The following is a 24776-nucleotide window of genomic DNA, read 5'->3' on the forward strand; positions in this document are numbered from 1 at the left end:
GTGTGTGTGTGTGTGTGTGTGTGTGTGTGTGTGTGTGTGTGTGTGTGTGTGTGTGTGTTCCTGGGGCTTGAACTCAGGGCTAGGGCACTATCCCTGAGCTGCCTTTGCTCAAGGCTAGCATTCTACTAGTTGAGCCACAGCACCACTTCTGGCTTTTTATGCTTATGTGGTACTGAGGAATTGAACCCAGGGCTTCATGCATGCTAGGCAAGCACTCTACCACTAAGCCACATTCCCAGCCCCAGTTTTTATTTTTTGACCCTTATGAATAAAACTGCTGCTAGGATTTGGATGTAGTTTGACTATATCCTGTAAGCTTGTATCCTAGATGTCTGATTCCCCAGCATGGCAATGTAGAATTGGAAAAAAAAAAAACAAAAAACAGAAACAACTTTAAGAGGCTCCTTACCTCTTAAATGACCTAGTACAAGGTAATTTGCATGGGGTACAACCTCCCTTGGAAGGGACTAACACTGGCCTTGTGGAGTGAATTGTCTTGACACAGAGTCTTGTCCTGAAGGAAGACCACACATAGTGAGGCCCCTTTCTTCTCTGCCATGGTTTGAGACAATCATAGGAATTGGAGACCAGTATCATGCTGTTGTGTCCTTCAGCTACCAGATGGAAAGTTCCATATCCTTATCACTTGACAGTAACATTCTTTTAAGGTTGGCCATTTTGGTAACTAGAATTATTAGTTTTCACAAAACTCCTATGATAACTTTTTCCCCCATTTCCCTGAATTCATTTGGATAAACAGTTGTTTTTTTAATGTTATTATAAAGGTGATGCACAGAGGGGAATAAGTCAGGTAAAGAGCACATTTCTTGGCCAGGCACTGGTGGCTCGTGCCTGTAATTCTAGCTACTCAGGAGCCTGAGCTCTGCGGATCTGCAGTTCAATGCCAGCCCAGGCAGGAAAGTCCTGTCTTCAATAAACTACTCAGAAAAGGCTGGAAGTGGTGGCTCTGTGGCTCAAGTGGAGAACGCTAGCCTTGACAAAAAGCAGCTCAGGGACAGAGTCTAATCCCAGAGTTCAAGCCGGAGGACTCACCAAAAAAACAAAACAAAACCAGTACCTTCCTTTCTTGTGATGTCTTAGTGTTGTAAAGCTCTGATTTACAGAGAACACTGACTCATCAAGGGGAAGACATCTGTTCCAGATCACATGGGTATACCAAAATGGCACACTCTTATTTTCTTTATTGCTTCCTTCCCGTCCCCTCTTTCGCCTACTGTCCCAGTGCAGGGATTGAATCCAGGGCTTCACACATGCTAGGCACTACCACTCAGTTATATAGTTTTATTTTGAGGCCAGCCTAGGCTGGCCTGAAACTCTTCATTCTCCTGTCTCCGCCTCCTGAGTGCTGGGATTATAGGTGTGAACTACCACACCCACCATGGAAAACTAGATTTTACTAGAGTCCAAAGGATAGTTCTCTTGGTAAACTTACATGAAGTGTCCTCATTTCTCTCTGTTATTGTGAGGAAGGAGAGTTGGGGCTCTTCTCAGAACCCCACACTGATTTCCTCTGGCTTAATTATTTCTCCAACTCCAGACTTTTGGAAAAATGATTCTGGTGTTATCCTACCTCCTTCTTCCCAACTCTACCAACAAAGGAAGCTGAGGGGCTGGGAAGGTGGCTTAGTGGTAGAGTGCTCGCCTTGCATGAATGAGGCCCTGGGTTCGATTCCTCAGCACCACATAAGCAGAAAAAGCCGGAAGTGGCACTGTGGCTCAACTGGTAGAGTGCTAGCCTTGAGCTGAAGAGCTCAGGACAGCACCCAGGCCCCACGACCACCACCATGGAAGCTGAACCTTAGCAAGGTGAAGTGACTCAGCCAAGATCATAGAACAAAGGTAAGAAGTGTGGCTACCAAGTGGCTATCAGGGAAACAGGTCAGAGGTGACATAGCATCAGGCTGCAGCTGGAAGACCTTTGACCAAGGCAACTGCTTTCTGAGCTCCTGTGTGGTCAAGGGTCCAGGGTCTGTCCCATGGACAAGTGCCTGAGAATGGGAACATGAATTCATTTCTGAGCTGCAAAATTCCATTTTTATGTTTTGTCAGTCATCGGGCATGAACTCAGAGTCTGGGCACTGTCCCTGAGCTTTTCTGCTCAAGATTAGTGCTCTACCACTTTGAGCCACAGCTCCACTTCTGGTTTTCTGGTGGTTTATTGGAGTTGAGTCTTATGGACTTTCCTGCTGGGGCTGGCTTTGAACCATGATCCTCAGATCTCAGCCTCGTGTAAGTAGCTGGGATTATAGGCATGAGCCACCAGTGCATGGCAACTACCCCCCTTCCCCCCATTTTTTTTTTGTCAGTCATGCAGCTTAAACTCTGGCCCAGGGCACTGTCCCTCAGCTCTTCAGCTCAGGGCTGGCACTCTGCCACTTGAGCCACAGTGCCACTCCTGGTTTTTTGGTGGTTTATTGGAGATAAGAATCCTCATGGAGGGCTGGGGAGATGGCTCAGTGGTAGAGTGCTTGCCTTGCATGCATGAGGCCCTGGGGTCGATTCCTCAGCACCACATAAGCAGAAAAATCCAGAAGTGGTGCTGTGGCTCAAGTGGTAGAGCGCTAGCCTTGACTGAAGAGCTGAGGGACAGTGCCCAGTCTCAGAGTTCAGGCCCCACAACCGACCAAAAAAAAAGGACTTTCCTGCCAGGGCTGGCTTTGAACAGTGATCCTCAGATCACAGCCTCCTGAGTAGCTAGGATTACAGGCATGAGCCACTAGCACCCAGCAAAAACCCATTTTTGATGTACTAAGAAGGCTTCATCTTTGAGTCCTATGAATATATGAAAGCAAAGACTCCATTTACAAAGGGGATTCGTTTCTGGAAATGGATTCCTTATAATCACTAGACTTTCCCATCCAGACTGCTAGAACTCCAGGACTTTTAGTTTCTCTGAAGATAATATGCTGGGAACAGATGTGAACTAGAAAATGATCCTGGGGTCAAGCTTCAGTAAATGGTTGTAATGACAGGAGCTGGCATTGGAGCCTCAGCTCTGCTCTTCAGTCGCTATCTGGTATGGGGCAGTATTTGGGTTTGTTTCCTTCCTCAGTAGAACAGGGATTCTGATTACAGAGTGCCTGAAGTACAGATGAGGCCTCTCTTGGCCTCCTCAGGGCCAGCCCTGGAACCAAAGGTTCCCTTCTCTCTCACACACACACACACGAACTAAAGAAATTGTGGGGTCAGTCCTTTCTGACATGGGTTTCAAATTATGGATAAGAAAAGATCATCTCCAGCCTGTACCCCATAGTTCTGTAACTACCTTGGGTCCTTGAGTGGAAAATTACAGGGAGGGCAAGTATAGTGATAAACCAGTCACCTCAGATAAAACACTGCTGGCTCCTTCTTGGCGGTGTTTCATCACTGAACTCTTACTAAGGTTTCTCAACTTGCCCCTTTTCTAAGAATCACTGGACTTGTGTAAGAGGCAGAAAAACCTGTCCCCGTGGAATCAGATTAATTAGATTGAGTGGATTCATTTGAGACCAATTCATTTTAAAATTTCATTTTACCAGATTTTGTGTAAAATATAATTGGGGACTGTCTTTCACTAGATTAGAGTAAAAGTTTGTTATATCAAATTGATTTCCTTTTTAAAAAAATCATTATTATAAAGGTGTTGTACTCAGAGGTTCATTTCATAAGTCAGGGAATGAGTACATTTCTTTTTGGACAATGCAAATTTATTTCTTGAAGTAAAATTTATTTTTCAGCTGGGCACTGTGGTGGCTTATGCCTGTTATCCTAGCTGAGACCTGAGGATTGTGGTTCAAAGCCAGCCCAGGCAGGAAAGTCCGTGAGACTCCAATAAACCACAAGAAAACCAGAAGTGGTGCTGTACCTCAAAGTGGTTTTAAAGCACTAGTTTTAAGCAAAAAGAACTCAGGGACAGTGTCCAAGCCCTGGGTTCAAGCACTATGACCACCACTAGCAACAACTAAAAAAATCACTATGTAATGCATTCATCTGGATTGATATCCAAAGACAGAAAAGGATAAAAAAGTGAAAAACCACCCCAAATCCCATCCCAAGACACTTAACTATTTTTGTGTGTGTATCTTTCCTGCCATACTCTGTACCTTAAACAGTATATTATCTATACTTTAGTCTACACAAGCAAATGACATGGAGGAGTGGGATTTGAACCAGGGCCTGTTGCATACTAAGCACATGAATTCCCACTGAACTACATTCCCAACCTCCAAATCTCTATTATTAAGACAAGCTTCTGTTGATATTTCTAGCACTGAGGGGTGAAGGTATTTGGAAAAACATCTATTTTGTGCAAGGTCCTGTGTTGGGTCCTCAGGATTAGCAGTGTGCTATGGTACAGCCCAGTCCTACTTAGGAAGCTCAACAATTTTATAAAGTGCCAGTTTATAGATGGGCAGGCTAGCAAAGACACTCTTGTGGGCTTGAAAGTGGAGCTGCAGAGAAAAAGCATGAGACCTGTGGGCCTTTCATCTTCAGTCATCAGCTGTGGCACCTGGCAGACACTGGACACCACAGCTTGCAGACAAAGACCTGGTAACCCAAGTAGCTGCTTGGCCTCCCTTGCCCAGTCCCATCCCAGAGGAGCTGTTGGTCTCTGGTTTCTTTAGGGGGCCCTGTGTGGCAGTGTCTTTTGTCTTCCTGGAGTCAGGAATACCATCACGTGCCCCGTTGGCAAGGTGAGCCAGGCGCCTTCGCCTCCTGGGGAGGGATGTAATGCTCCTAGTCTGGGGAGGGTTGGGGTGGGGTGTGGGGTTGGGCAGATGCACAACCCCCAATGGGGTGAGGTGAGGTGGATGCTTTTCAGACTTCTCCCTTTTCCTTTGAGCTGCTTCATCCTCACACCGCCTTCTGGGAACCGCTCAATAGAACCGAGTTCTGGCCAGGCTTGGGTCTAGCAGTCCTGCCTGGATCCCCCACCCCAATACTCCCACTTAGGGCCCTGGGCCGGTTTATCATCTAAGGCATGGATCCTCACTGCTACAAACACACCCTCTCGCTAGGTTTCGGTTTTCCCTGCAACAGTGACCACCTGAGGCCTTCAAAGCCACTTGAGAAGTTGGTGTGGGAAATAAGGGTTAGGAAGAGCATCCTGCGGAGCTGGGGCTCGCAGGGGTTCGACCTGCCTCGCCAGGCGCAGGATTCAAACCCCTAAGGCCGCAAATACATAGAGAGAAATCAACCACCACCACCTGTGGAGTCAGGTGCCCAGCCTGCCTCCGCGGTCCCTCTCGGCGATCACGGGGAGTGAGGGTGGAAGACGGCCGTGAAATACCCCCCAAACCCCACACCCCACCCCCTGTTGTTGTTTCCAGGCCCTTCTGGACTGGGGTCTTTTCACTCAGCTCAGGACAGTCCTTGCCTGAAAGACCTTTCCAGCCCGTGTTGTTCCCTAACCGGTGCCGGGCCTCTGTGAGGGAAGAGACCACGCTCTCCCGGGCGTGGGTAAGGCAGAAATCCTTCTCAAGCCCGCCATTCCACCGCCCTGGCGCCTCCCACTGGTGAACCCCATGGTCAAGAACCCAGGGCCCGCCTTCACTCCCCCCCTCCGCGGCCTGCCGTCAGGCGTTCTCGGCGGCCAGCCCCGTGGTCTGTGTGACGTCACGGAGCCCGGGGTCCTCGGCGCTGGCCCTCCCCACCCCCTCACCCCCCGCTCCTATAAAAGGAGACGCCGCGCGGCGTCGCTCCAGTGGCCTTGTCTTCGTCTTTCTCTTGTGCTTGCGCGGACGTCGCCTGGCTCCCGGCAGACTCCTGGTCCGCCGTCTTTTCGAGACCAAACACCGTGAGTAGCCAGCCGCTCACGGAGCGGGAAGGAGCCGTGGCGCCGGGATTGCGGGCTGAGCGGCGGCACCGTGAGGCGGGCGGCCGCTGGGCCCGGCCTCCTCTCTCGCCTCGCCTGAGGCGCGCGGGAGCCTCCGCTCGGCCTCTTACCTCGGGGGGTCTGTCAGGCCCGGGACGTCTTTTCTGCGCCTGCTTGGGCCTGACCGCGCGTTGGCGTAGCTCTCCGGGAATGAGAGCCGGGGCTCCCCGCCTGCCCGGCGGGGCCGGCTGCAAGGCCTACGCTGCGGCCTGGGCCTGCCTCGGCGTCAGGGTGGGGGCGTGGGCCTCGACCCCAGGCCTGGGGGAGTCGTCTGGGTTCTCTCAACCCCCTTTCCTTTTTCTCCTCTCTCCCCGGCGTCACTAGTTACAACAGTCCTGCCTAACTGTCGGCCGCATTTCTGCAGCTAACTCTCTGCTCTTCTCTGCTATATGCTCTGCATTGTTTTGCCTCAGCTTGGAGCCTCTGAAATGATCACTGTACTAGTTAGTCATAATAGTGCGAACCCTCCCCCCCCTTCACCTGCTTTTGGCTCACTTTTTAATGTAAACTTGAGGTTTGGGGTTTTCTAATCAAATTACACAGTGAAAACATATCTGTGGCGTAGAACAAGTGTCTACCTTGCAGAGGAGAGCAGTCAAAATTCCAGGTCACTTAAACCGTGTGTTTTTTTTTTTTTTAAATTGTGTCATGTGGTAGCACTTGATGTGTGCCACCCTTAAGGGTTAATTTCTTAAGTACAGGAGTTTGAAGGCTTGAATAAATGTTTTTGAAGGATGTCAGATTAAAAATCCCATCCATTTTTCCTTTAAAAATTTGCACTTGAATTCTACTGTAACACTAACAGTTTTCTGTTTTATCTAGAATTACAAAGTGCATCAAATTACAGATTAACCGATTTGCTTGTGTTATTTAATAAGATTCTGGCTTCTTTACGAGTAACCCAACACCTGAATTTGATTATGACTAAGCACATCTTTATTTATTGTGAATTATTCCAAGGAAATTAAGAAATGGTTCACAAAGTAATTTTATCAGCCGCAGCGTTAGACTTGTGGTTCTGGAGTGTTCATAACAGAACTATGGTATAGAAACAGAACATAAGTTTTTTAATTAAAAATTGAGCACATTTTAGAATATTTTCTTTTGAAGCTCTCTTATGTTGCCTTATCACACATTTCCTTTATCCATTCAGCAGCACAGTTGCATTATTGGCAAACATGTTTGTGAGGTGAAAAGTGAAATTCAATTCTGTCCAACCGCGGATAAGTGAGAGCTGGATATTTTGATGGCTGATTGTAAAACCTGTTTCCTTCCAGCAGCTTGTTTGTTTCTGGGATAAGAAAATTTGTTTCAGGAAAGCTTAATGAGTGTTTTAAGTGATTTTAGTAATATTAGTCCTCAGTCTTTGAACCTAAAATTGTCAAACAACATTTTTGTGAAAATTAACTCACTAGTTAATACAAATCCACTTAGAGGGTGTTAGCCCTCTAAGATAGTAACATCATGAGATTGTGAATTACCTCAGAAGCACAAGCCTGGGAGCTATATGGGAAAGTGAGTTTTAAAGAGATCTTAAGTTAGTTTTTACAACCAGACATGCTGTTCTAGTGTAGAGGTAGAATCTGAAGATAATAAATTGCTGGTTTAGAACTTGAATTTGTATTTTTTCTCCTTCAGTACCTTGTCCTCTGCAGTTAATTGCTTAATTTTATATAAGAGATCTCTTTCTCCAAATGGCTTATAATTTATCTGAGTTAATAAGTGCATTTTTGAAGCAAGTAATAGGCAATTACAAGGATTTTACCAGAAGATCTCCAATTTAAGACACCTGGACAGTGAGTAATGAAAGACAAAAAGCTCTTTGAAATTTAAGCCCCTTTTGAGCTATTTTGACATCTGCTTATCGAAGTCCTTTATTCTCTTGTATGTGGTCTTGTGTGTTGTTTCAGGCATAAATGAGCATATTGGGATCTACTCTGAATTTGACCTCATATTTTTTCCTTTTTTTTGGGAGGGGGGGGGGTATGGTACTAGGATTTTAATACTGTGGCATGAGACCTGAACTCATTTTTCACTGGTAGATCTCACTGAAAAAAAATTGCTATCTTATTGGTATCTTTTATTTTGGACTAATTTCCTTCTGGTCTGTCAGTGAATTGTGATGGGTAGTTATTCAAATGACTATTTGAATAATAAGAATTTAAACATTTTGCATCAAAACTAAAAAAACATAGATTCCTATCAATAAGGAGTTCAGTAGCAGAATATTTCAGAACTGCCGGGCATTGGTGGCTCATGCCTGTCATCCTAGCTACTCAGGAGGCTGAGATCTGAGGATCACTGTTCAAAGCCAGCCCAGGCAGGGAAGTCTGTGACACTATTACCTCCAATAAACCACCCAGAAAACCGGAAGTGGTGCTATGGCTCAAGTGGTGGAGCTCTGTTCTTGAGCTGAAGAGCTGAGGGACAGCACCCAGGCCCAGAGTTCAAGCCTCACCACCACACACAAAACAAAAATTCCATAATTTTATAGAACATTTTATAGAAATGCTGGTTATTGGTGGGGGGGTGAGAAGGGGGGAGATGGGAAGGGATGGTAAGGGGAAATAAAGGAGGAGGCAACAATGCTTGAGAAGAAATGTACTCATTACCCTGCTCATGTAATTGTAACCTCTCTGTACAGTATTTTCACAGTAAAAAAAATAAAGAAAAAAAATGCTGGTTAGTAGAAATTCAGACCTTAAAAAGTTTTTGGTCCTTGTAGGTAACACTTTAAAAACATACTTTGAAACCCTTGTAAGCTAGTCTCTAAAGAATTACTTACAAAATTGTTTTATAGGGTTACATACTATAAGTCCTCAGCCTTAATGTTAAGGGGCTTCTTGACTATAGTTAGTAAAATGTCTACTATGACTTGATATCTTTTAAATTTCACATTCACTATACCTTTTGTAGATGCCTTCAATTAAGTTACAGAGTTCTGATGGAGAAATATTTGAAGTTGATGTAGAAATTGCCAAACAATCTGTGACCATCAAGACCATGTTGGAAGGTAAGTTTATTAGAAAATTTGAATGGGAGGAAAGTAGAAAAAAATGGGTAATTTGAGATAAATATTGAATTTACATGAGTGATAGATCAAAGAATATGAAAGGATAAAATTTACATTCTGAGTTGAGTGCTGGTGGCTCATACTCTTGGCTGCTCAGGAGATTGAGATCTGAGAATTGAGGTTCAAAGACAGCCCAGCCTTTGCCAAAAAGCCAGAAGTGGAGCTGTGGCTCAAGTGGTAGAGTTCTAGCCTTGAGTAACAGAACAGTGTCCATGCTCTGAGTTCAAGCCCCAGGGGGGCACATGCACAGAATTACATTTTGGTTTTAGATGTATAAAGTGCATTGTTCTGATTTAGGCAGTCCTTTCTGCATTGTTTGAATGAATAGGTTTTTCCCCTTAGTAAATGAATAAAACCATAATCTATTAAAGATTGAAATGATCCCCAAGCTTCAGACTAGCTTATTTCTGTTCCAAGTAAGTTGGGAGTCACAAGTTCTTAAGGCAAAAATTAAAACTTCTGGAGAAAAGTTGTCTTGCTATATAGCAGCTAAGTGGAGCATGCTGTCTCAGAGAAAGTGTGGATTATGTGTGGAAAGATGTGTACATGTCTTTCTTTTTATTCCAAAATAAGCTTTCCCTTTTGTTTCTTGTCATCTTTTAGAAACTGGTACAGAACATATGCAGCACTTTAGTACTCAGATGTCAGAAGTTTTTATATACAACGATCTACAGCTTATAAGTAAATGAAGAGAGAGAAATGGCATGGTAGCACACTTTTATAATTCCAGTACTTGGGAGGGTGGGCAAGTGGATCATGAGTGTGTGCTCTACATAAAGCAAGGCTTGGAGAAGAGGAAGGGTTATGTGTTGTACTAACTGTAGTGAAAAGAAGGTAAAGGAGATGTCATCTTTGCTCTTGAAGAATTTAGAAACTAGGGAGTAGAGCCAGACACTAAAAGCAAACTGTCACTTGGTGTAATTAGTGCATTAGTTAAGTGCCAAGTGGTGCTGTGGGAGCATCTTGGCTGGTGTTATTTCAGGTTTTGGAAACACTTATAATGTAATCCTGGTGAGTAATAATTAGGATGTTTTGGGAGATCATGCTGAGGAATACAGGATAAATTAAGAAAAAGTAAAATTCAGGGATTTTTTAGCTGATTTGTTAGGAACAGGGTAGTCTTTTAATACTGTGGTTGGCAGAGTTGTAAATGAGTTTTGAGAGGAATTGAAAAGAATGACTTTGAGATTCTTTGAAAAGATCTGTGTAGCAATGTACGAGGCAATTGAGTATGGATCTTGGCCTGAGTTCTAGATTGCTAAAGATAGACATGTATAGTCTCACTTTATGCCCAGACCAGCCTGGATCCTCCTACTTATAGTTTCTTGTGTCACTGGGACTGACAAGTGAACACACCACTGTGCCCATATTGTGCTTCCCATACTACCATGCCCAGTCATCTCCCATTACTTGAAAGGAAGTTTCCCCTTTTTGCCTAGGATCTAGGCCTTAAGTCAAGGTTCTCAATCTCTGCCCCTCAAGTAGCTAGGACTTAGGAGCATGAGTTGGGCTCTGGCTTCTATATGCTTAACACCCCAGCCTTGCCCTAACTCCATCTTCTAGAAGTTGAATTGCAGGGTGTTTCTTCAGTTTTCTAAGTTAGTGACTTCTGTTTTTTGATAAAAGCAAAAAAAAAAAACTGCATTCTTTTAAGTAATTGGTACCAGGACTTGGAGTCCTTATATCCTGTTAACACACAGATTTCTTCTATTAAGTTTGTAAAACCATTGGTACATCCCACGGACCTGTTCATCAAGTATCTGTTGTGAAAAAGCATGGTTTGCTCACTAATAGTGTAAAAACAATCCCAAGTCTCCCTAAAGGTACATGAGTAGGCTTTTTCTAAAAGATGAGAAACTGATAGCAAAATTGATGCCTGTATACTAGTTTTTTTGGTTGGTCTTGGAGCTTGAACTCTGGGCCTGGGTGCTGTCTTCAGCTCTTCAGCTTAAGGCCAATGCTCTATCACTTGAGCTATAACACCACTTGTGGTTTTCCGGTGGTTAATTGGAGATAAGAGTCACTGATTTTCCTGCCTGGGCTGGCTTTGAACTGGGATCTCAGATTCAGCTTCCTGAGTAGCTAAGTATTGCAGGCATGAGCCACCAGCACCTGGCTCATCTTAGTTGATTTTTGATACACTAATATGTCTTGGGCTGCTTTACAGAAGCATTTGCCAATTTTAAGAACATAGAGGTCCTTTGATCACTGAAGCAAGTGAACTTGCTTTCCCTATGTATGTATCCTTTGAGATCAAAGGGAAATGGTTTAAGTACCAATGGTCTTATATAGGATTCTATTTGGGAGACTGGAATTTGGCAACTTCGGTGCTTTTCTTGTTTTGCATCTTCAGTATCTCTGGTTAGTTTCATGTGACTTAGAAAACAGTACCTTTTTTTTTTTTTTTAAAAAAAGGACAATCAGAAGTGAAGATCTTGGCATGTGTATGTGGATTGGCTTATTTGTTTTGGATCAGAATGTGATATCAGAATACAGGTGTCTTTCAGAAGTCCTTGAAACTAAATAGCATAAAGGAATGAGTGTTACTACTTGTGCATTAGGTCTTAAAAACAAAAAGAAAACATTACACACTTAAATGGTAGAGAAGTGTTCTTTATAACCACAAGGAACTTAGTACATTCCTTTGTAATCATAGACTACTTCCGTGTAAGTTGAAATATAAGCCAGCTGATCTGTGTTCTTTACCAATATATTCCCTAAACAAAAAAAAAATTTTTTTTTTGGCTAGTCATGGGACTTGAACTCAGGGCCTGGGCACTGTACTTGAGCTACAGAGCCAATTCCAGCCTTTTCTGTTTATGTGGTACTGAGGAATTGAACCCAGGTCTTCTTGCATGCAAGGCAAGCAGCTACCACTAAGCCACATTTCCAGCCCTCTTAATCTACTCTACCACTTTACTGAAATTTGTAAAGCTGAGTGACCTCGAGTACACAACTTTGGCTTCTAATTTTGGCACTTGACAGTTACTAAATAACTTTGTTAGATCTTTAGGTACCTAGAAGCTGAAGGGTAGAGCCATTTGGTTTAACTTTTTTTTTTTTGGTCAATCATGGGGCTTGAATTCAGGGCTTGGGTGTTCTACCACTTAACCACAGTTCCACTTATGGTTATTAGGTGGTAATTGGACTTTGCTGCTTGGGCTGGTTTTGCAGATCCCAGCCTCCTGAGTACCTAGGAGTACAGATGTGAGCTATCAGCACTGGGCTTTAACCTATTTTTATTCAGAATCTTTAACATGATTTTAACTCTATAGATTTTTTTCTCTGACAATTCACCAACCTTTCTGAGAATTTGAAAGCTAACTTCTTTTTACTAGAGAAACTTTGTTTCATAGTTACAAGTAATAAGTATATGATAAATAACATGCCCCAGAGTATATGTTGAAAATCAGTACCTCAGCTGGGCATAGGTACGTACCTGCCTGTGATTCTAGCTCTTACAGGCTAAGGATAGAGCCTAGTGGGTTAACAGGCCATCCTGGACTACATATAGCAAGACCCTGCCAACCAAAGAAGTACCTTACCCCACATTCTCTTTAACTTCCCTAGTCATAATATTAATTTTCCCCGCAGTGTCCTGAGACATTTTTAGGTAAATATAATAGCATGTCCTATTTTTATTAGATAATATTTATCTTTTTTTATTTTTTATTTTTGCTGGTCTTGGGGCTTGAACTCAGTGCCTGAGTGCTGTCCCTGAGCTTTTTTTGCTCAAGGTTAGCACTCTACCACTTGAGCCACAGCCCTACTTCAGCTTTTTGGTAATTTATTAGAGCTAAGAGTCTTCCAGACTTTTCTGCTTGGGCTGGTTTTTAACCTTGAATATCAGATCTCATACATGCATGAGCCACTGCACTGAGCTCAACTTTTACCTTTTTATACCTAGCTTTACTAATTCATTTTTGTGCTGGTCCTGGGGCTTGAATTCAGGACCTTGGTGCTGTCTCAGCATTTTCACTCAAGGCTCTGCCACTTGAAACATAACCCTACTTCAGGCAGGCACTTTGGTGGTTAATTGGAGATGAGTATGTTCATGCATTTTTTACCCAGGCTAGCTTTGAACCATGGTCCTCAGATTTCACCCTGTTCAGTAGCTAGGATTACACACATGAGTCACTGACACCCAGCTTATACTTAGTTTTTAAAAACTTGTCTTGAAACAAGAGGTTTCTTTGTTGCTGTTCGTGTTTTTTTTTTTTTTTTGTCTTGTTTGTTCCTTTATATGTTTTTGGGAGGGTAAGGAAGGGCACAGAAATGGAGGAACAAAGGGTGAACAAATGTGGCAGTGGTACTTACTAGATACTGTGTAGAAAATGAACTAATTTGTGGGTAGGGACAGGAGGGAAAAACTGGAAGAGTCCCCTCCCCTCCTCTTTCTTTTTTTGGTCGGTAGTGGGGCCTGAGCTTGGCCTGGGCACTGTTCCTCAGCTCTTCCTGCTCAGGGTTAGCGCTCCACCAGTTGAGCCACAGGGCCACTTACGGTTTTCTGAGTGGTTTATTGAGGGGCTGGGGGGTGGCTCAGTGGTAGAGCACTTGCCTTGCATGCATGAGGCCCTGGGTTCGATTCCCCAGTACCACATAAGCAAAAAGAAAAAAGCCGGAAGTGGTGCTGTGGCTCAAGTGGTAGAGCGCTAGCCTTGAGCTAAAAGAGCTGAGGGATAGTGCCCAGGCCCAGAGTTCAGGCCCCACGACTGGACCCTCCCCCCCAAAAAAAAAAAACTCAATGACTTTCCTTTCCGGGCTGGCTTTGAACCGTGATCCTCACATCTTAGCCTCCTGAGTAGCTAGGATTACAGGGAGGAGCCACCGGCGCCCATCCTAAATACTTTGCTTCTAATGAAGAACTTTACTGTGCCTGTATTTACTCACGCGATTACTTGGAGTAAAACACATGTCATTTGTCATTTCTGTTTCTAATGTTCTTAGTAAAATACCTCTTAATTTTCATTGAAACAACTTGTTTTGCAAGTTACTTGGTGTAAGTATTATAGTGGAGTTAGGAAATAATGGCTACTCTTCTCTGGTGTTCTTAGATTTGGGAATGGATGATGAAGGAGATGATGACCCAGTTCCTCTACCAAATGTTAATGCAGCAATATTAAAAAAGGTAAAGTCTTTATTTTTACTTTTTTTTTTTTTGGTGTGCTGGCAATCAACCCAGAAGTTTGAGCATGTTACACATATTCAGCCACCACTGAGATATATTGCCAACCTCAGGTAAGGTCTTTAAAGGGTTTAATTTTTAGAATTGGGTCACTTGGACTTCATTTAGTTGTGTTTTGAGACAAGTTCTTGCATTGTAGCTCTGACCTACCCTGAACACTTTAAGATCCTCTTTCCCCAGTGCCCCAAGTACTGGCTTGTTACTGCCACACTCTAAACTTTTTTTTTGGTTGGCTGTGGGGCTTAAATTCTGGGCCTGGACTCTGTCCCTCAGCTCTTCAGCTCAAGGCTAGCACTCCACCACTTGAGCATAGCACTACTTCCATTTTTCTGAGTGATTATTGGACGTAATAGTCTCATTGACTTTCCTGCCTGGGCTGGCTTTGAACAGTGATCCTCAGATCTCAGTCTCCTGAGTAGCTAGGATTACAGGCATGAGCCGTCGGCGCCCAGCTACTCTAGACTTTTTAATGAACTTAGCTTAGAAGGTTTTACATGCTTCCAGTGTGGCTTGAGTAAATGAGTATGAGTAAATCTAGGATATGATGATCTTTTTTTTGGGGGGGGGGTCCGGTCATGGGGCCTGGGCACTGTCCCTCAGCTCTTCACCTCAAGGCTAGCACTCTACCGCTTGAGACACAGCGCCACTTCCGGCTTTTTTCTTATGTGGTGCTGAGGAATCGAACCCAGGGCCTCGAGCATTCGAGGCAAGTGCTCTACCACTGAGCCACTTTCCCAGCCCCGGATATGATGATCTTAATCCTAAATCCACTTCCCTCATAGGGAAATGTAGATAGCTTTTTAAGACCAAAATTCTTTTTTTTTTTTTTTTTTTTTTTGATTGGTCCTGAGACTTGAACTCTGGGCCTGGGCGCTGTCCCTCAGCTCTTCAAAGGCTAGCGCTCTACCACTTAAGCCACAGCACCACTTCTGTTTTTCTGGTGATTTATTGGAGAAAGTCTCACAGGCTGGTTTTGAACTACGATCCTCAGATCTTGGCCTCCTGAGTAGGATTATAGGCGTTAGCCACTGGTGCCCCGCTAACTTACAATTTTTTAAAAAATAATTATTTTTTGCCAGTATTGGGGATTGAACTTGGGGCCTGGGTGCTGTCTCTGAGCTTTTTCACTCAAGGCTAGCACTCTACTACTTGAGCTACTGGTCCACTTTGGACTTTTGTTTTTTTTTTTTGGGTCCGGTCATGGGGCCTGAACTCTGGGCCTGGGCGCTGTACCTCAGCTCTTCAGCTCAAGGCTAGTGCTCTACCACTTGAGCCACAGTGCCACTTCCAGCTTTTTTCTTTTTGCTTATGTGGTGCTGATGAATCGAACCCAGGGCCTCATGCATGCAAGGCAAGCGCTCTACCACTGTAGAGCCACCTTCCCAGCCCCCACTTCTGACTTTTGGAAATTCATTGGAGATAAGAGTTTTAGCTGGGTGGTGGTGGCTGTGGTCCTAGCCACTGAGGAGGTTGAGATCTGATGGTTGTGATTTGAAGCCAGCCTGGGCAGGAAAGTCTGTGAGAGTCTTACCTCCATTTAACCACAAAAAAATTGAAGTGGCGCTGTGGGTCAGGGACAGAGCCCAGGCCCTGAATTGAAGCCCTACAACTGACCAAAGAAAAAAGCCCAATGGATTTTGTTGTCCTGGCTGATTTTGAACTGTGATCTTCAGATCTCAGCCTCCTGAGAAGCTAAGATCACAAGTTTGAGCCACTGCAAGCATATAGCATCCCTTTTTTAAGTGTTAGGGGGTAAGGTTTGTAACTGGATAATTTATGGTAGCTTGTTGTTGCAGACATTGTGAATATTTGAATTGTCTAGTCTTTTGTACCACGAACATTTGGTGAAATACAACAAATAGCATATGTGCTTAGGGAAAAAAAATGTATTTGTTGCGAACAATGAGAACTTGAAAATAACCTGTGGGTTTTTTGTTTTGTTATTGATCACCTTTGTATGACATACCTTTGTATGTCTAAGTATGAAGAGTCCCCATATTGTATAGGATTTTAGGACAAAGGGCTTACTAACACATTGTAAAGAAAAATAACCTTTAGGAATATCCATTGGGATAAAAAGTGGCCAAATGTAGAGAAAAGACTGTTCAGCTCCAGTTGGCTTTTGCCTGTTGGAGACTTCGAAGGTCACTGAAGGTCACTGATTTGAAATTTATGCAGTTTCATCTTAGGCTTTCTCTTAAGAACTTGACTCCTGCATTAGTTGGAGCTACATTGTCTATTTTTTCATACTCTTACCAACACTGACTATTAGTCTTCCAGTGGCTCATGTTGGTACTTAGCTACTCAGGAGGCTGAGATCTGAGGATCACAGTTTCAAGACAGCTTGGATAGGAAAGTCCTTAAGACTCTTGTCTCCATTTAAGCACCACAAAGCCAGAAGTGGAGCTGTGGCTCAAGTAGAGCACTAGACTTGAGCACAAAAGCTCAGAGACAGTACCTAGGCTCCCTGATGCAAGCCTCAGGACTGGCACAAAAAAGTGATTTTTTTTTTTTTTTTTTGTAAATGGTTGGATACTTTTTCACTTACTGGCCACTGTTCAGTGTTGTCTGTTTTCATTTAAGCATCCTTTTTAATGGTCTTAAGAAGTACAAAACTTTTTTTAGTTTAACAAATACAGAGGTTTTTTTCCCTCTCTTAATTGGTGCTGAGGAATCGAACCCAGGGCCTCATGCATGCGAGGCAAGCCCTCTACTACTGAACCACCTTCTCAGCCCAGGTTTTTTTTTTTGTTTTGTTTTGTTTTTTGTCGATTGTGGGGCCTGAACTCTGGGCCTGGGCCCAGACTTCATCTCAAGGCTAGCCCTCTACCACTTGAGCCACACCCCCATCTCTTTTGCTTCAGTTATTTTTCAGATAGGTGTATTATACCTGGGGCCATCCTCAGTCCTACCTACTACAACTCCCACATAGCTGGGATTATTGTTGAGATTGGAGGAATGGGGAGTCTTACTTGTGTGGAGCTGGTATTGATCTTCCTAATTTTTGCTGCCTCAATGGCTGAGATTACAGATGTGGCCCACCATTCCTTAACCAAGAATTTTTCTTACCAGTGTGCTTATTATGTAATACATAATATTTTATGGTTTAAAAGCTATAAACTGTTATCTTATTGGATTTCATTTTTTCCCTGAATTCTACAAGTGCTCTTCCACTGAGCTAAATCCCCAACCCTCTACATACTGCCTTATAATTAATATTTTCTGTATTAATGTAAAATGCTTTTGAAAGAACTTTTTTTTTTGCCAGTCCTGGGGCTTGAACTGTCCCTGACCGTCTTTTGCTCAACTAGCACCCAAACACTGGAGCCACAGCGCTACTTCCAGGCTTTTTTGTTTATGAGGTACTAAGAAATTGAACCCAGGGCTTTGTGCATTCCCAGCCAGTGAAAGTACATTTGTTTGTTGTCAGTTATTTGTAGTCATTCAGAGTTGTGTACAGTTATGAACTAAAGAAATAAACACTGTACATTCTAGAAGGGTATAGATATGTCAATGTGAGAAATAAGTCAGATGGGAAAGAAAAGCTATGGAGAATAAAAAAGAGAAGGCATATCGAGTTGATTGGTGAAAGATTAAGTATTTTTAGAATAAAAATGGTTAGGAAATGCGTTTCCAAGTAGATGATCTTAAAGACTTGAAGATTGAGGAGAGGAAGGGGTGCTGTGGCTCAAGTGGTAGAGTGCTCGCTTTGAGCTGAAGAAGTGCATAGGGACAGCGCTCAGGCCCAGAGTTCAAGCCCTATGACCAGGGGGGGAAAAAAAGATTGAGGAGAAAAAATTTTGGATTTGGGTCCTAGTGCTTGACTGGAAGACAAGAGTATGCTAGCGTGGGAGCTAGAACATAGTGACCAAACATGGAGATACAGTAGATGTGGTTATCTCAGGCTGCTTCTGAGGATGAAGTTTTTAACCGATTTGCATGATTCCAAACTGAAAGTACTATAGTAGATTTTCCATACTTGTTTTCTCATCTGACCAATAACAATCTTATATAATTTGCACGCACGTGTGCGTATTTGTTTGTGTTGGAACTTGGGCTTGAATTCCAGTTCCCTTGCTTTCCCTCAGTTTTTTCACTCAAGTCTGGCACAATACCAGTTGAGCCACATCTCTGCTTCCCACTTTTTGATGATTAATTTTCTGCCTTGGCTGGCTTCAATTGAGATACTTACTAGCTTGAGTGGCTTGAGCCACTAATACCTGGTTTCTTTTCATTGAGATAAGGTCTCACTTGAGCCCAGGCTTGAACTCAGGATCTTCTGGCTACAGCCTCCTAAGTGCACAGGTTACAGCCCTGAGCTACATTAAAAAAAAAATCTCTTGCTGGGCACCGGTGGCTTTTGCCTGTGATCCTAGCTGCACAGGAGGCTGAGATCTGAGGATTGCAGTTCAAAGCCAGCCCGGCAGGAAAGTCTGTGAGACTCTATCTTCAGTTAACTACCAGAAAACCAGAAGTGGTGCTGTGGCTCAAGTGGTAGAGCGCTTGCCTTGAGCCGAAGAGCTGAGGGACAGCACCCAGGCCCAGAGTTCAAGCCCCATGACCGACAAAAATAATACCTGAGGCAAGTGCTAATTGCTGTTTCTGTCTTCTTCTATAACTAGGTTCCTCCTTTCAAAAGTTATTATTAAAGTCTCTCCTCTCTTTTTGTGGTACTGGAGTTTTAAACTTATTACCTCAAGCCCTTTTGCCTTATTTTTTTTCAGAGATAGTGTATTGTGCTCTTTGCCTAAGCCAACCCCAAACCCCCTTGCTATTTCATTGATGGGATTACAGATATAAACTGATAGGGCCTTGTTCACTTGCTTAGGCTGGGCTCAAACCTCAGTCCTATTTCTGCCTCCTTAATGACTGGGATTGTAGGTGAAAGCCACTGCACCTGACTGGCTTTTCCTTTTTTCTTTCTTTCTTTCTGACACCCGGCTTATTCTTAGGTTTTTGATGAATGTCTATTAATTTCCACAGTGGCTATAGGAGTTTACAGTTCCACCAATACTGTATAAAGGTTTCCCTTTTTGTTGTTGCTGTTTCTTGGTAATTATTCTGAATGAGATGAGATAGACTCTCAGTGGGGATTTCTCTGGTGCTGGTCCTGGGGCTTGAATTCCGGGGCCTGGGTTTTTTTTGCACAAAGGTAGCACCCTACCACTCAAGCTACAGTTGCACCTTTTTTTTTTTTTTTTTTTAGTGGTTATTTGGAGATAAGAATCTCACCAGGCTGGTTTGTTACTGGCCTGTACCATCATGACCAGCCTGCAGAAGTTTTTAATGCACTATCAAGTATATTACCCTGTCTGCATGGCTTGCTTTTATCTGCTAAGATCTTTCACCTGTTAAGTATTTTTAAAGATTCTTCAAGCTTCATTTTTGCTTTTCAAACTAGTCTTTCCTGAAGTTTATCCCCTTGCTCAAGTCAACAACCTCTTCTTATCCCAAGAATAAGGGATGTTCCAGCAGGGGAATGAATATGTTGTAACAAAGACCACAGAGGGATTTGTTCTTCTGTTGTTTCAGGTCATTCAGTGGTGCACCCACCACAAGGATGATCCTCCTCCTCCTGAGGATGATGAGAACAAAGAAAAACGTACAGATGATATTCCTGTTTGGGACCAAGAATTCCTGAAAGTTGACCAAGGAACACTTTTTGAACTTATTCTGGTATGTCTTTATAAGATAGTTCTATTCCAGAGTATGTATGTGGTAGCTGAAATTGATAAATGCATCACTAGTGAGCTGTAATATCCTCTGAGCACAAATGTAATGTTATATTTAAAGCCCTATATTAACAATTACAGTTAATATAAGTGATCCAAATACCAGTTAAAAGGCAAAGATGGCAGATTACATAGAAATATAGGACTCAGCTGTGCTTTAAATGTAAACTCACAATTGTTTAAAATGGGAAAATAAATATATGCCAACACTAAGAAGGCTACAGTGACTATATCAAAGTAGATTTTGTATCAGAGTAGATTTTGTAACAGAATGTTAACAGAATAAGAGGAATCAGGGCTGGGATGTAGCTCAGTGGCAAAGCGCTTGCCTAGCAAGTGCATATAGTTAAAAAAAAAAAAAAAAAGAGGAATCAATTCATCAAGAGGATATAAGAAGAACTTCCAGAAAGTGAAACAAAAACCAGTGGAAGTCAGATGAGAAATAGGCAAATCTCTAGTCATAGATATCCCAGTATTTGTTTACTAATAATTAATGGAACAAGTAGATAAAATCAGTATATACTGAACAATATGACTGATTAACTTGTCTTAATTGACACGCACAGAACATTTATATCTAGTGACAGTAGAATTCTTAAGATAGACCATGTTCTGAGCCATAAACTGTCAAGAATTCAAGTCATAAAAATTTAATTTAGCTAAGGGTTAGTGGCTCATACCTGTAATTCTAGCTACTCAGGGGGCTGAGATCTGAGAATTGTGGTTTGAAGCCAACCTGGGCAGGAAAGTCCATGAGACTCATCTCCAGTGAACTACTTAGAAAAAGGTGAAAGTGGCACTGTGGCTTCAGGTTGTGACTCCAGGTGGTAGAGCACTAGCCTTGAGCTAAAGAAGCTCAGGTACAGTGTCTACTCTCTGCATTCAAACTCAAGGACTAGCACCAAAAAAAGTATATTATTTTACTTCAGTGGAATTAAAAGTTATCATATCTAGGCAAATATGGAAATATTTAAAGAGTAGCATGTTTTCAACAGATGAAGAAATCTGAAAAAATGAGAAAAATAGCACTTCAAAGTTAATTAGCTATGGGCTGTTTAGTCGCTAACTTTGGATTTAGTCTAGTATACTTCAGTGAACAGCTGTCATTTTACAGGCTGCAAACTACTTAGACATCAAAGGTTTGCTTGATGTCACATGCAAGACTGTTGCCAATATGATTAAGGGGAAAACTCCTGAGGAGATTCGCAAAACTTTCAACATTAAGAATGACTTTACTGAAGAGGAGGAAGCCCAGGTAGGTTAGGTATCACATTGTTTGTCTAAGAGTTTTCCTATCAAGGAGTGTTGATACTTGAGGAATTAGTGTGTGCCCTGCATCCTGCTTACACACGTTATGTGTCTGAATCTATAAACATTTAAATAACACTGCTCTTTTATAAACATAAGAAAAAATGGGTTTTGATCTAGAGATTCTTATTCAGTAACAATTTCTAGTTTCAGTACTTGGGACGTTTTGTCATAGGTTTAACATTATTTGATTTTAAAAAAAGAGGCCAAAAGGACAAACTTAATCGTCTATTGCCTTTGCTTTTTTGATAATTTCAGCAAGGCAGAATACAAACCTGGAGAAGCAAAGAAATAAGGAATCAGGAAATAAACTGTGTCCGTCCGTGTGTGTGTCCGTCCGTGTGTGTGTCCGTCCGTGTGTGTGTCCGTCCGTGTGTGTGTGTCCGTCCGTGTGTGTGTGTCCGTCCGTGTGTGTGTGTCCGTCCGTGTGTGTGTGTGTGTATGTGTATGTCCCGCGGCTTGAACTCAGGGCCTGTGCACTGTCACTAAGTTTTTATTCTCAAGGCCAGTGCTCTACCATTTTGAGCCACAGCTCCACTTCTGGCGTTTTTGGTGCTTAAATGGATGTAAGAATCTCATGGGCTTTTCTGTCCAGGCTGGCTTTTATTTTTATTTATTTTTATTTTTTGAATTTAACCTCACAATTTTATTGTCTTCATAACAAAAGTTGTAGCTTAGAACTGGATCCCTTGCCCCCCCTTTTTTTTTGGGGGTCTGGTCATGGGGACTGAACTCTGGGCCTGGGTGCTGTCCCTCAGCTCTTCAGCTCAAGGTTAGCGCTCTACCACTTGAGCCACAGCGCCACTTACAGCTTTTTTTCTTTTTGCTTATGTGGTGCTGAGGAATCGAACCCAGGGCCTCAGGCATGCAAGGCAAGCGGTCTACCACTGAGCCACCTTCCCAGCCCCGCCCCTTTCTCTTTTTATCTCCACCCAGTTCAAAAATGTTTGCATCTCTTAATAGCTCATTCTCGTAGATCTACAGTTGGGCTCAACATATTCAAGTCTCAGCACAATCTTCTTTGTAGTCTTAGATTTTTCCAGAAAATTGGCTTAGTCTGACCGCCATAGCCACTCTGCTTCCTGTCATAGCGACGCTTTCCCTGGGCATACAGAGAATCCTTGCTCTTCTTGTACTGTGTTACTTTGTGAGGTTGGTGCTTGCCACACTTCTTACAAAAAGTACAACGGGTTTTAGGAAGTTAACCATGATGGCAGGAGGCCTGCAGCAGCACCAAAAAAAAAAGCAGGCTGGCTTTTAAATGTGACCTTCAGAGCTCAGCCTCCTGAGTAGTTAGAATTATAGATATGAGCCACTAGTGCCTGACTAGAAAATAAACCTCTAATATTTTTCCAGCTTTTCATCTGCCCTTCTGACTCAGACTATTGAAGACTATGGGGATTTTTAGTTTCTGAGTCTAGCCTCTAGGTATAGTAGAACCTAGTACTTTCAAGTCTTTCAATGTTTGTCTCTTCTTCTAGGTACGCAAAGAGAACCAGTGGTGTGAAGAGAAGTGAAATGTGCCTGACACTGTAACATTACAAGGATTGTTCCAAATACTAGTTGCACTGCTCTGTTTATAATTGTTAATATTAGACAAACAGTAGACAAATGCAACAGCACATCAATTGTATTAGCGTAATATTGTCCTCATTGCATGTGTAGTTTGAATACACATCCCAAACTTTGGCTGAGTTTCTTCTAGTCCGAGTGAAAGCTTCTCTTTTCTGAATAAAACAATTGTGGGTTCTCTGTGGAAAGTGGCATTTTAGGATTTCTTTCTGTAAGAGCAATTTCTGCCTAGTTTATTGTCTAGTTAACTTTAGTTAAGCTTGCAGAAGTTGGCATTGTAAATAGGACAGGTTGCAACAAGGTTTCTGATAGAATTAACAAACTATATCTTTATTCACAAATTGGAAACTAGAAAAAGGCTACTTGAAGTTAATGTTCTTAGAGGGGTTTTTCGTATATTGTCTAGAGTCTAGCCAGGACCATTGGTATGCATGATGTAGGGCTCTTAGTTGGACCTGAGGACTCTTTATTTCACCTAATTTTTAATCTCAACTTTGAATACGTTGCCTAGAGATTCAGTTACTATCAAGTTTAGATAGTGTTTGGGGGGGAGAAATGTAACTAGACAACTGGTTAGCTTTTTGATTAAAAGCACTTAATTTATGTGGTATGTCATCTTTTTCTGATCCAGGGTTTCCTTGTGGAGAAAACAGTTCATATTAGTTGCATGTAAAAAAAGCAATTAAACCTTTGCCATTGAGTAGGTGGCTAAATTAAAAAATCCTTCATAAGATTCTTCCAATAAAAAGTAAGTTGCAGAGTAGGTAACAGTTTGCTTTTGTGGCTTAAATGTGTCTCCTCACTTAAGTGGGTTAAATTTGTATATTAGTTTGAAAAATTCTTTCTTTTTCTTTTTTTCTTTTTGGGTCTGGTCGTGGGGCCTGAACTCTGGGCTTGGGTGCTGTCCCTCAGCTCTTCAGCTCAAGGCTAGTACTCTACCACTTGAGCCACAGCGCCACTTGCAGCTTTTTTTCTTTTTGCTTATGGGGTGCTGAGGAATCGAACCCAGGGCCTCAGGCATGCAAGGCTCTACCACTGAGCCACCTTCCCAGCCCCTAGTTTGAAAAATTCTTAAGCAGATTTGTCTTGTTCACTAAATTATGAGATTGCTGGTAGAACCTGAATGTACTGATAGGCTTTTGGCTTTTGTCTCCTAATTCCTGTTGTGTTTTTTTGTTGTTGTTGTTGTTTTGTCGGCCATGGGGCTTGAGCTCTGGGCCTGGGCACTGTCCTTGAGCTTTTGAGCTCAAGGTGAGCATTCTACCACTTGAACCACAGCTCCACTTGTGGTTTTCTGGTAGTTAATTGGAGACAAGTCTCACAGACTTTCCTGCCTGGACTGGCTTTGAACTGAGATCTCAGATCTCAGCCTCCTGAGTTGGTTCCCAGCTTCTTGTGGTTGCTTTTTGTTTGTTTCTTCAATTTTTAAATTTTTGTTGGTGATAGGGGCCTGGGTGCTGTCCCTGAGCTTTTTGCTCAAGGCTAGTGCTCTACCACTTGTCAGTTTTCTGGTTAATTGGAGATAGGAGTCTCAAGCCTTTTTTGCCCAGGCTGGCTTTGAACCGTGATTCTCATATCTCAGCCTCCTGAGTAGTTAGGATTTTACAGGCGTGAGTCACTAGTGCCTGGCTTCTAATTCCTGTTCATATGTTAACTGGAATCACTGCTTCCGTTTGTAATTGCGCTGGTATTATCTGGTATTGTTTCTGGCTTCTCCATTAAGGTTGAAAAATGTTTTGATGGCTTGAGATGATTCACAAAGTTAAATGGACTTACTCTTTCCTCCTATCTTCCCCCTCCCCCTTTATTCCTTTTTTTTCCTCTTTCCTAGTTCACATTTTCTTTTTCTTTTTTTTGCCAGTCTTGGGGTTTGAACTCAGGCCAGGCACTGTCCCTGAGCAGCTTTTGCTCAAGGCTAGCACTCTACCACTTGAGCCACAGTACCACTTCCAGCTTTTTCTGTGTGGGGGGTACTGAGGAATTGAACCTGGGGCTTCATGCATGGTAGGCAAGTGTTCTACCATGAAGCCA

General features: G+C 42.8%; 1 protein-coding gene across 1 annotated transcript; it reads left to right on the forward strand.

The window, feature by feature from the left end:
* Nucleotides 1-5694: 5694 nt before the first annotated feature.
* On the forward strand, nt 5695-23348 carry Skp1 (S-phase kinase-associated protein 1). The gene is made up of 6 exons (XM_013030985.1): nt 5695-5797; nt 8792-8888; nt 14003-14076; nt 19666-19809; nt 20980-21120; nt 22655-23348. Exons 2-6 carry the CDS (start codon nt 8792-8794, stop codon nt 22688-22690), a joined length of 492 nt encoding a protein of 163 aa, XP_012886439.1. The 5' UTR covers nt 5695-5797; the 3' UTR covers nt 22691-23348.
* Nucleotides 23349-24776: the final 1428 nt, after the last annotated feature.

This window comes from Dipodomys ordii, unplaced genomic scaffold (genome assembly GCF_000151885.1).
Source record: "Dipodomys ordii isolate 6190 unplaced genomic scaffold, Dord_2.0 Scaffold135, whole genome shotgun sequence".
NCBI classification, from domain to species: domain Eukaryota; kingdom Metazoa; phylum Chordata; class Mammalia; order Rodentia; family Heteromyidae; genus Dipodomys; species Dipodomys ordii.